This window comes from Chanos chanos, chromosome 6, assembly GCF_902362185.1.
Source record: "Chanos chanos chromosome 6, fChaCha1.1, whole genome shotgun sequence".
Classification (NCBI taxonomy): Eukaryota; Metazoa; Chordata; class Actinopteri; order Gonorynchiformes; family Chanidae; genus Chanos; species Chanos chanos.
This window is the reverse complement of record NC_044500.1, coordinates 15662330-15677396: the sequence shown is the minus strand read 5'-3', so window position 1 is coordinate 15677396 and position 15067 is coordinate 15662330. Positions and strand designations below refer to the sequence as shown.

The 15067-nt window shown below is 44.6% G+C and overlaps 1 protein-coding gene across 1 annotated transcript in view; it reads right to left on the bottom strand.

Annotated features, from left to right (window-relative positions):
• The window catches only part of arhgef12a (Rho guanine nucleotide exchange factor (GEF) 12a), a 45985-nt gene that overhangs the window by 22215 nt on the left and 8703 nt on the right, over positions 1-15067 (bottom strand). The window contains 28 exon segments of the mRNA XM_030778103.1: positions 566-691; positions 1086-1171; positions 1278-1424; positions 1759-1845; positions 1848-1915; positions 2041-2076; positions 2665-2803; positions 3081-3296; positions 3401-3506; positions 3599-3713; positions 4359-4391; positions 4490-4627; positions 4852-4957; positions 5430-5472; positions 6267-6365; positions 6483-6593; positions 6704-6790; positions 6959-7093; positions 7515-7610; positions 7807-7926; positions 8549-8626; positions 8941-9131; positions 9274-9331; positions 9671-9720; positions 10578-10676; positions 12035-12091; positions 13610-13704; positions 14234-14254. Coding sequence (XP_030633963.1) covers positions 566-691; positions 1086-1171; positions 1278-1424; positions 1759-1845; positions 1848-1915; positions 2041-2076; positions 2665-2803; positions 3081-3296; positions 3401-3506; positions 3599-3713; positions 4359-4391; positions 4490-4627; positions 4852-4957; positions 5430-5472; positions 6267-6365; positions 6483-6593; positions 6704-6790; positions 6959-7093; positions 7515-7610; positions 7807-7926; positions 8549-8626; positions 8941-9131; positions 9274-9331; positions 9671-9720; positions 10578-10676; positions 12035-12091; positions 13610-13704; positions 14234-14254 — 2743 coding nt within the window.

Sequence of the window (15067 nt, the reverse complement as noted above, 5' to 3'; positions counted from 1 at the left end):
GTCCTTGACTCAAGGAGAAGTGCAATCTTCCAGAACTTACAACAGCTCATTCAATCAGCAAGATAAACCACTGAAAACGCTTGAATGTTTCCCAAATTGGCTACGATCAACATTTCAATAACAAAATATACAGAGTGCCTCTTCACTTAAAAAAAACAAAAAAAAACAAACAAAAAAAAACAATTAAAAAAAAAAAAAAAAGTGTGCGCGCGAATCCATTTTGGAGTAATAGCCAAAAAGCTCTCGCAGCAGATACGGTAAATAAACATGCATCAACTGGAAAAAAAAAAAAAAAAAAAGCCACTCTCTGCGTGTTTGGATGTAGGACGATTAGAGCCACTACACAATGTTTTTAATGAAAATGTATTCATAGGAATAGAAAGTACATTGATGTTCATATATTCATGATTTGGCTGACCGAGTCCCTCGTACGAGAACACCCCGCCGTGGAGACTGCTCCACAGTCCACCCTAACACAAGCTCCGCCTCACAGCTCTTCACCGGATAAATGCCTCTGTGGGGACACCTGAAGATGGATGTTTGTGTCTGCCCTCCCCTGGCTCACCTGTATGAATGAGGTAAAGCGCTGGTCCTTTTTCTGCTTGCTCTTGATGAGTTCCAGAGCAAAGGGTTGGTTGCTGCAGAATGTCCCCACTGCCAGTTTGATCTTCTCTTCTTCGCCACCACTGAACTGGAAAAACAAGGCAGGCAGATCCAGGTCAGTTTTCTGTGGCAACGCAAGGGGGGTGTGACATAGGCTGTACCGACCCGGGGGGGGGGGTTGGAATGTGTCCCCGTCTCGCAGTGCCATCAAATAATGGCCAAACAGCTGGGTGGTACACTAGTTTATCACTGATGTGTTACAACACCCATTGCTTTTCCAGCACACCATGACGGAAAGTATCAGATAGCTTTTCACAATGTTAAAAAACAACAAAAAAAAAAAAACTATTTACAGACGTTATAAAGCAACATGTTCCAAAGTTAACAGAAACCTATTGGGCTTTGATAGCATTATTTTAGCCAGAGCATTCCAAAATGTTTTTTTTTTTTGGGCTGAAATTTCTTTCAACATGTGCACTTACCCATGCGAGTAAATCATCTCCTATTTGGTCAATAACCGATGTCTCGTTCTTTTTGCGAATTGCTGTCATCTGCTCACATATTGTAACTGAAATCCAAACAGAGCGTGGATGAGAATACAGACTGAAAGGCTAAAGAGAACTGAGAGCATGTGTATTTACAATAAGAAAACAACATGTGCTTAAATCAGGTACCATGTAACTGAAGGATTTCATCCAGGTTGGCGAAGAGGCTTTTGATGTCAGCAGGGGGCAGTATGTTGTCTTTTGTCAGTTTTTGATAGAACACATTATCCAGGACTCTGAGCATGCGCACGTGAGCACGCTCAGTGTAGAAAAGCTCTGAAGAGAAGAATTTTCAGTTAAAAAAATCTAATCACACAGTTCACTCCTGAGGTTAGGTTATTCCCAACATCACTGAGTTAAGGTACTATAAGGTACTACAACATCACTGAGTTAAGGCACTATAAATACTATAATTACTATAATTATAATTCTGATGAAAACAAGAATTCAATACACAACCTGGAAACACTCGCCTATAAGTTTGTCAAACAGTTTAATGCACAACTTAAAAACACTTGCCTACAGTTTGTCAAATTAGGTAATGAGCCCATATCTAATCATTTAAACAGAGAAACCATCTGAGTTGCTGGGATGTGGGACAGGGCATTACCATTGATGACTTCCTGCCTCTTGATCTCGTGAGGAGTCAGGCCTGCGAGAACCTCACGCCCCACAAGCTGCTGCCAGTTTTGGGGAGAAGATCAGAGTAAATGTCGCTGCCTTGGTCGTCTTCACTCTGTACCTCCGTACAGCTAGAGCTCTCCAACCTGACAAAGACAGAGAGAGAGAGAGAGAGAGAGAAAAAGACAGAATGTTTGAGCGCTGTAAGGAAATTTACAGGAACAATTTAAACAGGAAATACAGGATGAAGATTCCAAAAGATTATATTGACCTTCTCATCATCTTCGGTGTTCCTACATCGAGGATTCTGTAAAAAAAGCACAGATCTTTTTTTTTACTGTCTCCACACTCTGAGCCTAAGCACAGACATTCTGTTCAGTTACAACAATCGACTAGAGCACATTCGTATTTGATGTAGTGCAGGGGTCTCAAACTCCGGTCCTGGAGGGCTGGGGTCCTGCTGATTTTTGTTTTCACCTCTTAGTTACCTGTTGACTTTCACCTTGAAAACAAGTGTGGATACTCTTCAGCCAATCAGAGATTCTATTTAGTTGATATACAAGAAAAACAGCAGGACCCTGGCCCTCCAGGACCGGAGTTTGAGACCCCTGATGTAGTGTCTACTATATGTAGAAGTTCAGACGTTTTAATAGTAACTAATGGGTAATTACAATGTAACTTCTAAATAAATATGCTCCAGTGGATCATCAATTAACCATAATCATCGATTGGCAACTGATCTTAAAAACAAGCATGTGTAATGCTACAAAGTGAATGTGCAGAAGCGACTGCGGACATAGCTGTAGAGCCCATAATGCCTCGCTGGTCAAACTGACGCAAACATTAAACTAGCGTTTTAGCACCATCTCTGGAAGACTCCATCTCCAGCTGTTACCTCTCGCTCACTCTCTCTTCATCCAGCTGGTCCAGACTGTACGGACTGAAGTCGGACTGGGAGTTAGGGGAGTATACGCCGTCTAGCACGTCTCCGGAACTCTCCGCCAGCTTAGACAGCGCAGACACGGGACTCATCCCTGCGGACCAGAGATAATAGAATTACACTCCACGCCGAGTCACGTCTCTTATTCAAACAGCCTGTGGATCAGTGCGAAGGAATGAACCCTGATGATAAGAAAGTAATACCAGTATGGTTTCTAATACAGGGATTACTGTTAAATCTGGTTCATGATAAAAAAAAATGTAACCCTGTACTAGTCTTAATTTCTAAATGCAAACGTAACAAATCGAAACTGAAGCGTGTTAATGGGGGACGGCAGTGACTCAGGGACGGCTCTGGGCGTTAGCGCTCACCAGATTCTGAGTCCCTGCCGGAGGGATCTGACGCGGGGCTGCACGGGGAGGTGTTGGGAGGGATGCTGGCGAAGGCCGGGCTCTGCGTGAGATCCGAGCCGTCGCTGGACTGGCTTCCGCGCAGACGGCTGCTGTCCACGGGCTCCGACACGCCCATGGTCGGCTGGGAGAGCTGCTTCTGCGGCCTCTGCTTGTTCAGGTCCATAGCACGACCTACTGCTCACACACACACACACACAAAATCGGTCAGTAAGTACGTGCATAAAGGGCAGTGACAATACTACTCTGAAGCTTTGACTCTAGGTGAAGGTGTGTCTTACTCGCTGGCGGATCTACTCGACTCGTCCGTCGTGGGGGCACGAGAATGCTGGGAAATCGGGTTTTCTTTGCTTTCTCTTCCCCTTCTTTCTCAGTCTTGTTTCTGTTCTGTAGAGACGGAAAACAAAAGCGTTCGTCGTGACGGGATTGGACTTCAGGCACAGGGTTTAGGCAAACTGAGAGAGAGAGAGAGACCTTACCTTGATTTTGGGGAGGAAATTGATGCGCACTCGTTTGGACTCCAGATTGCGCTGCTCCTTGACTCTTATCCCAAGGTGCTTCATGTAAGTTGCAATGACAAACTGTATGGTGGAGCTGCAAGATGTCCAAAATTTAAAACAACAACAACAACAACAACAACAACAACAACCAAAAACATTCTAGAAACTTCAATCCCAATTATCATACGCACACAGTATGGGCCCATGCTACGCTCAATACACGACAAATCAAGGAGACCTGAGGCTGACAGTGCTCCATTTGTACCAATCTTAATGTTGTGCCTGTTGAGTTTTGCAGGCTCCATGTGTTCTCCTCCTTCTGTTCCAGATGACTCCTGTCGAAATGTGCTTTCTGCCATATGCCACAACGCTACCCTCCTCACCGCACGTGTCCCCCTACATTCATTAATCATATGGACTCTTCTGCAGCCATATGGCAGCTAAAATATGTTTGCCTGGATTATTCTGAACGACGCTGCCGAAAATGCATCTTGAAAGTTACTGTTTCCAACAAGTTGAGAGCCGTCTTTGTTTTTGTTTTTTTGTTGTTGTTGTTGTTTATTGTTTTCTGTGTGCGCGTGGAAGCTTATTTGCATTTAAAAGAGCCACCCCTGGAAAGAGTTCCTTTTTAATGGCTATAAAATCCTTTTTATGAGGATTTATGACTGTAGAAATGTTTTAAGCAAATGACTGAAAGCAATTCATATCTGTTAACTGTGTCTTTAGATTTTCCCCTCACCATTTATCTTCTTCTGTGTGCTGTGCTGTTAATCTGAAAGGAGAAAAGCAGCCTGTTAGATAAGAGATGCATTTTTTGAGAACATGCTGTCGAACAGTAACTGTGTGTGTGTGTGTGTGCGTGTTTCTTACAGAACATCATCTATTTTGCTGATGATAGTGTCAGCGCAGGATCGCTCTCTCTCCATGGCCACGCTGTCTTTGAGTTGGTCAGTGTCCAAACGTGCCAGCTCTCCCTCAGCAAGAGTTAGCCCCATACTGCGTTTCTGCCTGCGGGTGGGCACATGAGCAACACACACACACGCACGCACACACACACACGCACACGCACACGCGCACGCGCACACGCAAAGAGACAGACACAGAGACAGAGACAGAGTCAGGTTCCCATACATACAAAACCCATCTGTAACCTAATATCTGCCTGGCACTACCCAAACATGATTTGGAGTGAATGAGTTCATGATGAAGTGTAGCCAGGGCCTGTTTCTCACCTAAAGTCCTCCAGGTTCCTCTGTACCTCGGGGAGGAGCGTCTCCTGCAGCAACTGCACATACTGTCTGTGTATTTCCTCAGGAATGAGCTCCGGCCTCCGCCGCTCTGGACAGAAAAAACAACAACAGAGAGGCGCAAAATCAACCAGAGTAACACACACACCCACACACACACACACACACACACACACACATTTGTGGGCATAACATTTGGTCTTGCCCTTGCACATTCAACGTATGCCTCTTCAAATAAATCAGCTTTTGATCTGATTAGTGCTTTATGCTGAACAAGATAACTCTTCAAAGACTCTACACGGTAAAGATGCCATTTAGTTTGACTTAAACTCTAATGCAATAACAGACCCTTTACAGAGTGAGGAAAAAAAAAAAAGATTTATTATAGAGCCCAGGTTTAAATAGACATGGAGCTGGCAGACAAGAAGGGTCAGCTCAGAACAGAATCTTGGGTTAGAAAAGGTCACTTCATTTCACACAAATGACCAATTAAAAGTTCACAGTATAATGAGTTACAATCGCTTTGCCGTAAGTAGAACTGCACTGAGAGGCTAGTCACTTACCAAGGTCACAGGAGATGGACTCAGGCACTGCTACTTTTAAGTGCTGTTTAAAAAGGTTTAAGGGGAAAAGAATTATTTACAGACACTAAAGCAACATTTACACTTACACTATTGACTTTAAAATGTGCCCCGTGGCTTATATCAGCACACACACACACAAAGGCATTCATATACACACGAGAGAGAGAGAGAATTTTTATGCCTGGTTTTACTGTGTCTTATTCGTCACCAGTGTAGAAAAATGATAATCGATAGCACAGGGTGGATTTCATAAGCATTCATTTAATGATTCATGCTGATTAAATGTTTATGGGCTCAGGAGAACTGGCTGTTCAGTTCAAAGCTGATTTAATAAACCCCGAGAAAAAAAAAAACAACCTAACATTGTCTTTTTTTTAATGGATACAACCTCCTCATCGCACAAAGGCAAAAATTTGCTAATTGTACCATCAGACACATACATTCCTATCTTAATGAATTACATATACAGACACTCATTTTGTGTGTGTGTGTGTGTAGCAGTAAATGTGCGTCTATGGCCGCCCTGATTTTCTTCCCCTTAGAGAGTCACAGTGGAGCAGAAGCAATACAACAAGGTATTCTGCTTCACACTTTTCACATGTGCACTCACTCACTCTCTCTCTCTCCCCCATATACACACACACACACACACACACACACACAAACACTCACACAGACATGGGCCAAAGGTGTGCTGAACTAGGTGGGACTGGACTCTGCCTAGACTTGTTAGCTGTGCATAATGGTGAGACTGCAGTCAGACTGACAGCTCTCTAATGCTTAATGGAACAGAGCTATAGAACAAGTTCTACTCACTGCCGCTTTGTCAATGAAATAAGTGAATATTTCCATGAAGACTCGACGGGTTTCTTTGGAGTTGGTCTGCTTATACAAGTCAGTGTAGAGATAGCAAAGCTGAAGGGAGAAGTCAACAATGCAGTCAAAAAAAAAAAAAAAAAAGAAAAAGAACCAAACAAATGACCTGTCATGACAAAACTACTGAAAAGACAGATTAACATGAGGAAAGCCTACCAGCGGAGCAGGATCAAACTGAGACACTACGTGATGCAGGAAGGCTGCCAGGTGGGCAGGTCTGGACTTGAGAAGTTCGATGCTCTGGAAGCAGCTGCACTGGCCATTAACCTGAACATGCCGAAAGAGAACAAATCAGGCCACAGACACATACCGCGTCTGTAACTGCTTCACTGCTCTCGGAGACAGAGCTCCACGAGGAGTGGAGTTAGGCCGCAAACCTGTTCTTGATCTGGGTCAAAGTAGTCGTCCTCTGCTCCGATGATCTGGGAGGTCAAGCGTGAGGTTGGCGTGTTGGAGTTGGAATCCTGGCAGGGGCACGGAGAGAGTTCCGGAAACAGAGATGTGAAACAGCGATTTATCAGGGTCAGTGATAAAGTGTTTAATTAAACGTTTATGTGTGGGTGAGTGCGCATGTGTGTGTGTGTGTGAGTGAGTGTGTGTGTGTGTGTGTGTGTGTGTGTGTGTGAGCTCACTGGGTCTAGGGTGTCGTCTGCTTCAGGGGAAGGGCAGGAGTTGAGACTGTCTCTGGGTGTACTCTTTGGGCTGTGACAGCTGGACTCTCTTTGGCTGAGACTGTCTGGAGAACCCAGAGGAAAACCACGGAAAACCTGCATGGAACCAGGAATCACACAGTCCAGTCTGACACCGTCAAAGATGATTGCAGTCTGATCAAAACTGAAAGAAACCATTTACTGTGCCAACGTCATTCTCTTTTACATAATACAGCTTTTACTGAGCCATTTACATTTGCATTTACGCATGAACAGGCAGCTTAACACATAAACCAACAATATATGCACTTTAATAAACAATAGCCACCAGATAAGTATTACATATACAGCTTTTGGTAATTATTAGCAGCACATAACAACAGCGTAGTGCACGGATCCCAATGCTCCGATTCACATCTAGGACAATGTTCTCCTGCATATTCCACAGACCAGAGTTCAGAGGCTAACTGATGATGTGAACGTATATCTGTGGCGGGTGCGCGGGGTAAAGAAACAGAAGCATATGTACCGAGGGCACTGAGGTGCTGTTCCAGAAGCCGTCCGAGCTGACATCCCCTCTCTGGTCCGCTTCAGCAGAACCACCATCCTCACTGTCCCCCTGATGCAGGCCGTCCTGGGGGGGGGGGGGGTGGGCGGACGCAGAGACAAGACAGACTTAACTCCACACTCAGGTTTTCCCTCCCTCATTAACAGAGCACTATGACAGCGCGCCCAGAGGAACACGGAGCGGGGATGAAAAGGCGGGAAATGGCAGGTGAGGGGTGTGTGTGTGAAATGTCGGGGGTGTTAAGCGGGTGATGGTTACGTACTTGCGCTCCTGCGGTGGCTCTGCTGAGCTGGCCCTGCAGCTGTGGAATGTGCTTTTCTGCCTCCTTGATTTCCTTCAGTAGTTTGGGCGTGGGGTTCCTGCTGTACTCCTCCTTCATTCCCTAAAGTCAACGAGGAGAAGAGGGAGCCTAAGGCTAGCTTAACACGCTCGCACGTCAAACACACATCCCCCACAGACAATGTCAGAAAGACAGACAGAGAGAGAGAGAGAGAGAGAGAGAGAGAGAGAAGGAGAGAGAGAGAGAGAGAGAGAGAGACGGGGAGAGAGAGAGGGGGGGAGAGAGGTGGAGGGTGCAGACAGTTTTCACACAGTAGTGTTTCCTATGGGAACTATTCCATGGTCATTTCACTCTGCTCTCAACCTTCACCTCCTCATCACCATTTAACCTCAGTCAGAAAAACGAATCCTGTTTGAACCTCAAAAGATTCCTGATTAATATGCCTGTCTACCAATATCACTGTACAAAGACTCAGCCAGTTTCTTTAGGGACTATACTGCACAAAGAGAAAACAAAAGCACTCACACGCTAAAAAATGCTGCTATGCAGCCACCCATGAATGACATCAGGAAACACTTCATTCTTATCAGCGCCACTGACGTGTCAAACAATGCGGCCGCACAAGTGTATGCATTTACAGGCCGATAAACACACAACCATGATAAGTTTAAAGGCAACGAGAGCATGAAATGACACCCAGTTTATCTTCAAATAAATAGCCAACCTGTAACTCCTGCTGCTCCCTGGACAGCATCCTCTGGAGGCTGTCCACTTTTTGGCTGTGTACGCGGTTGTTCTCTTCCTGTTTTGAGAGAGCAAAAGGAGGCAGAGTTCAGTAGGACAAATTGCAGGAAGAACCAAGCGATAGGAGCAGAGGAGAAAAGAGGGAGGAGCCAATGCGAAGTTTAGGACAAACACAAATACACACACACACAAAAAAAAAAAAAACCAAGCTGAGATGGCAGTGGTGGAAAAGCATCCGTCACATGATGTATGCTTTGGCGGGAAGGGAAGATGAATGTAATTAAATAGTTACAGTCTCACACACTGGTGTGAGACAGACAGACAGACAGACAGACAGACAGACAGACAGACAGACAGGGGTGAGGCTCTTACCCATGGTCCTAAAGACGATGAGAGGCGGTCCGCGGGACTGTACGGCCGGCTGGCTGGGGTCTGACCGACGGAAGACGGGGAGGTGACGGAGGAACTCCCGAACGAATCGAGGTTACCGTCCACCTCTGACAGTGGGATCTGAGGTAACCCTGGGGGTCTCCCCAATACCGTGAGGGCCACATAAGAGCCCGCTAACACGCAAGGAAAATTCATGAGGTGTCAGTGGGCACAACGATCGCTTTTATTTTTGTTAAACAGCAGCAATAATCATGCATTTCATAAAACTCATTTATAATACAATATATCGTGAGAAAATAAGTCTTCTCTACTTACATTTGATTAATTTCACGACTTCGACGTGATTTGAATGCGTCACTAAGGTCCCATTCACCTAAAATGAAAAACGAAATAAAATATTATCTTTCACTTAACGGTAGAACAAACTGACTGAAAATTAAGTGATAAAAACTGCTTAGGGCAAATGAACTGAAGGCAGACAGACAAAATTAATGCCAGTACAGAGCTTTAAAAATGGTTTATGTTTTCCACTGACAGCACGTCTAATGATGTAATTCAGTTTTATAGGGAGTAATGTATTCAGCTTTATACTGATAGATAATGGCCAGCAGGTGGCAGAATAGACAGACAAATGGAAGTCAAAGTGGTTTTGGAGAGTGACTGTGCAGTCACAGGAGAGCGTCAAGCGCATTACAGGCAACCATAAACATACCTTAATGATCCTGTCACCGGTCTGGACACCAGCGCGCATTGCAGCTCCATCTGCAATGCAAAAAAACAGGAGACCTTCACAATCAATTACTCCTTTGTCTCCGACGGGAGTGAAAAAAGAAAAAGAAAACAAAACAAAACAAAAAAAAAAACAAGAACCCATTTTGGTTTTTGTCCAGGGAGTGTGCGTTTGTCAAATTCCATTACATCAACCTGAGAAGATACTGTTGTCCGACATAACCAAATTAGACCGTTACAGTGTTTTGACTTGGTCACTCCTGCTACCCACAATTCCACTGCAAACTAAAGAGCAGTTATTGAGTCAGCTCTTCACATTTCACGTGTCTTATTATGAAATAACGCACAGCAACAATAAGCAAGCTGTGCGCACACACACACACACACACACACACACACACACACCTTGCAGCAGCACCATTAACTGTGTGAAGAGCTACAGTGTTCCACCTCTTGCTATCTGCACAAGAAGATCTCAGCATTGGGTGCGTTTAACAATGCCCTCATTGGTAAATGCAGCTGCGCTTGCAGTCAATACCACCCAGGACAACGGGGAGATGTTATATAATGGACCAGTCTATGTATTGATCTAACTGGGGGAAGCACGTTAACACTAATGGCCTAGGCAGCCCCGCAGATTAAAGCTACTTGCTGCTTTACTTCAGAATGAGCATCACTGCGTGTGTATCAACCCCTCTCACTCTCTCAGTCAGTCTCAGTTTTTAGTAGGTGGAGCTCGCGGTCAGACGTGCCTGACCCCGTGAGAAGCTGTACAGCCCTCTTTACAAGCACAGCGGAGTGCCAACGGATCGGGGGACAGTCCGCTGGGCGTTCGACGCAAACGGGCCTGGTTCAGAATCAGGCGGGCGAGAGTCCAACAGGCCACTTACCCTCTTTGACGAGCTGCACAAACACAGGGTTGTCTCCGCTCACCGTCAGCCCGAAACCATTCTCGTCTTTCTGAATGATTACGCATCGCTGGACCAGCCCTGGGCCGAGGAGGAAGAAGGGGAGAGGAGGAGAAGAGAAAGAGAAAGAGAGAGAGAGAGAGAAACAGAAAGGTGGGGGGAGGAGGGGAGAGAGAGAATGTGACAGAAAACGTTAGTAAAGCAGGACTGACCTAGGTAAATCCAGTTAAACTGCCATTACCTGTGGAGTGGGAGCATGAAAACCACACAGTGACTCAAGCTTTGTGACATGCTGAGAAGTAGGAAACTAAATGTGAGATCCATTTCTCTCCAGCAGCCAAAGTGGGCTCCTCCAGTGAGAGAGAGAGAGAGAAGTATGAAGAGAGTGTGAAGTCTTTTGATGAGATCAAATCTTAAGATACAAAAACAGTGAGTTAATGGTGCTTAAAAACTGCACTGCAAACACAACTCAAAGACTGTTGAAGAAGCAAGAAAAAAACCCAAGACTCACAAACAGCATGTTGAAATAAAATGTGTGAGGAACAATTGTGATGACTACATCACTTAGCCCAGACCACAAAGCACAGTCTAACACACTCGGTTTTTATCATTTTGGGCAGGTTGCTTTTAATTGGGATTCTGTGAAGCGGCCTGTAATATATCAAAATGTCTGGAGACCGTCTGGGCACTGAAGTTAGTCATTCACTGTGCAGAGACAGTCTCAAGAGCTCCATCTATCTCAGGTCTGAGAGCAGAGACTCGATGAGTCTAAGACACTCACAGTTTACCTCATTAATTCTTCACAGCACCAAGAACCGCTGTGCCACCTCACACACACGCGCGCGCGCGTACACACACTCCTACCATTTTCCTGCTACACACTGCCGCTTTTTTTTGCCGTTTTTTTGGCAACGAAAAAGTGTCACAATATCGAAACTCCTCTCTGAGATGAATCAACCACGGATCGATACCTAACTTACCGTAGCTAAGCTTCGGTAGAGGGGTTTAACAACGGCCAATAAAAAGGACTTTGTGAAGACATAGTTTACAATACCGCATCGGACTTTTTAGTCTAAAACAACTGCTTAATTACCACAAAATGAAACCTCGCTTTATGCAAACATATACGGTTTAATGAGAGATCAGTGGTGTGGCTCGTGAATCAGACCTTGTTGTGATTGGTGAAGTAAAGACAATGAAAGCTCTTGGCATGGAGTGGATCTTCTCCATTATGTGTCTAAGGTACTAAGGTAGCTGCTTTGACAGAACAATACGGCATGCACATATCAAGGTCGTGAGACGGACAGAAAACCTCCACAGAGGACCCAAAAAAAAAAAAAAAAAAAAAAGACCATCAGAAGAGCCAGGGATACAGCGGAAATATCAACTGAAATGAAAGCAAATAAAACATTGATTAGCATCTGCTAGGAACAGCTTACCACAGGACTCTGGCTTCCCCTCAGTTACAACACAGCCACTCTTCTGCACCAACACGTCTGCCCACGCGCAAAGCAAGACAACACCACAACACAAACCATGACACCAGATGGAAGACAAAACAAACACACATATCACAGAGGACATATGGAGAGAGTGGGAAAGAGAAATTAAAAACAAAACGAAACAAAAAAAAAAAACTATCGAACGAGAGTAAGAGTACGGCTGTCTTGGAAAAAAAAGGATCTAACTGCTGAGTAATGAAGATAGTTGAAAATTTAAAGAAAAAAAAAACTGCAATACAAGCTAAACAAACTAGAGTAACTCAATCAAGCTGAAAACAGAGGTGAGTAAAATGTTTCCTATGAATTATCATCACCGTAGAGGTCTCTGGTATAAAGATGGTACTGAATGCAAGAGAAGATCTAAGAGGAACTTGCAGAAGTCAAACTAAATGTTTTCACACAGAGGTATAGTGTTTGGTAAAGCATGTCCAGTGGTTAATGGGGGGACAAGTGAAACGGTCACACTCATCAGTATGCACGACAAGGCACTGGGGAACACTTTGCATGAGTAAAGATGGGATGGACGGTTTAGTCATGCACACACAACAAAGCCCAAAGACGAGAAGAGTGAGGACAAAAGTCAAAACGAACGTGTACCATATACGTCTGTTCGAAAAGGAGAAGACCGGAGTTAAATGGACATCTATGGAAAATCAAGTGCTACTTTAAGAGAGACGTTTTACAATGGGAAATAATGACTAAATGTTGGTCCCCTTCTCCTGACTTAGGGCTTTTAAAAATATCATGAGGAAAAGCACATGGAAAAAAAAAAAAAAGTGCATGTTTTCCATGTGACGGTGACTAGAAGGCACAGGGACTCTGACGCTCGTCATTTCAACTCAGAATCTCAATGTGAGTCAGGGGAAACCCATGTAAACAAAGCCAATACCACAGCGAGGATCGTTTTTTTTTTTTTTTGCCCTTGAAACGTGATCCAGCACATTCGAGTTCACTATAGACTCCGGCATGAGCGCGGATGCCACGAATGGTTTTCCCCTACAGCGTTACGAACCAGCGGATTACAAGGAAAAGTACACCACGCTCTTTTTACGTAGATGTGAGTTTGAGAGTTGAAAAATAAGAGAGCAATTGCTTTTTAAAAGCGCCAAGAGAGTGCCGGGAATATATGCAGAGTTTACGGCTAGCAAATATGAATCATAGTGACGTCTGAGTCAGTTCTGTGGCAGTAATACAGAGGGCATGCATACACACACACACACACCCACACACACGCCCACACACACACGCATCTGTGTTACATGGAAAAGGAAGCCTTTTTTCACTTGAAGGAAAAACTGAACATGTGAAAAGCACTGTTTGTGCTTTGCTGCAAACTGAGCGAATGCACTCCTTTCCAAGTCCTTCATGCATTTCAAAAACAAACTTGTGTTTGAGAAAATGACAGAGAGAAAAGAGAAGGAGGGAGAGGGAGAAGGAGAGGGACAGAGAGAGAGACACACAGAGAGAGAGAGAGAAAGTGCCTAATTACGGGGAAAAAGCAAGCTAATTTACCTGTGGGGTCGAGTTCATTTGGGGTGGGAGTTGAAGGTTTGTCACTTTTGGGTTTCTTGTCGGGGGGATGATCTTTGCTAAGAATGCTACTGGTTCTGTAAACACACACACAGACACACACATACAGATTTCACAGGTCAACTTTAACAAAACGTTCAATCCATTAATCACATTCAGACAAAAAAAAAATCCCACAAATAAAGAACATTCTAACAGCTTAACTAAACCTCGCTCTTCCCTCGGCCTCAGTCTACACGGTTAGGTGACGTGGTTGTTTGTTTGGTGAACAGGTCTGCCTCAGTGAGGTTCAGCCCGGCCCGAACCTGCCCTGCCCCGCCCCGTTCCCGACACTGTGAGACCCAGTGAGAGAAAGCTCTGTTCTCCGGAGCGGGCAGAGACGGGCCCGTGCTGCAGAACGACTCCTTTGTGTCCTCGTCTGAATCTGAGTGACTGAGGGCTACTGTACGACAGACTCGCTCTAAAAGCCTGTCGGTTCCCTCACCTAGCCCGGGCACACACACACACACACACACACACACTTCTCTTTTGAAGAAACGTGTGAGACAGGTCTTAAAAAGATGACACAAGACTTGAAACTTAAAAGCTGTAAAACGGTTTTCTTACCTGTTTACTTTTTTGGGAAACCTGTGTAGGGGGGAAAAAGAGAAAAGAGAAAGAAACAAAAAGAAGAGTTTACAAATTGCATTTAATCTGAAACAACAACAACAACAACAACAACAACAAAAAACACACACACACAAAAACACACTTCTTTTCAATACATCAGCATCATCTACGTTTATGAAATACAGAAGCTCTAATCAGTGCTCTTTACATCTAAATCTTAAGACTCACTTCAAAACCGATATTACTCGAGCTCTTTGTTCCTATGGCGTGATTTTGTTTTCAGACACAGAATCATAATCGTACACCAACTACATCAGCTTCCTCCAACACAGCCACAGATTAAAGGCTTTACAGGGGCCAAATGCCTGACCCTTGTCTGTCCTTATTCTGTTTAAAGGCAGACTATAGCCGCCATCATCATAAACCAATACACCATGGCTCTTTACTGAATCCAATACAAGCGCACTGAGTTTGAAGAGCGGTTGATTTATGAATTCATTATTATTTTTTTTTTTTTTTGTGGCTGGCCGAGTACGTCTCTGTCGTTTGGGATGACAATTCGTAAATGGCTGGGTTTTTATTATTAGTTTCTTTGTCATTTTAAAGCTTGTCTACACAGCTCAGGCACTGTGAGGCAGGGCAGACTCCTTTGTGAAATTCAGTCTTCTCAGACTACTGCAGTGAAAAGCATGGGGGGGGGGGGGGGGGGGGGGGGGGGGTTCGGGAGGGGTGGGGGGTGGGGGGGGGGCACTACAAGACGTAGGCACAATAATCCTGCTAATTCTAAACTAACTTCTTAAAACTCGCTTCAGAGATCAGCAAACTGTGAAA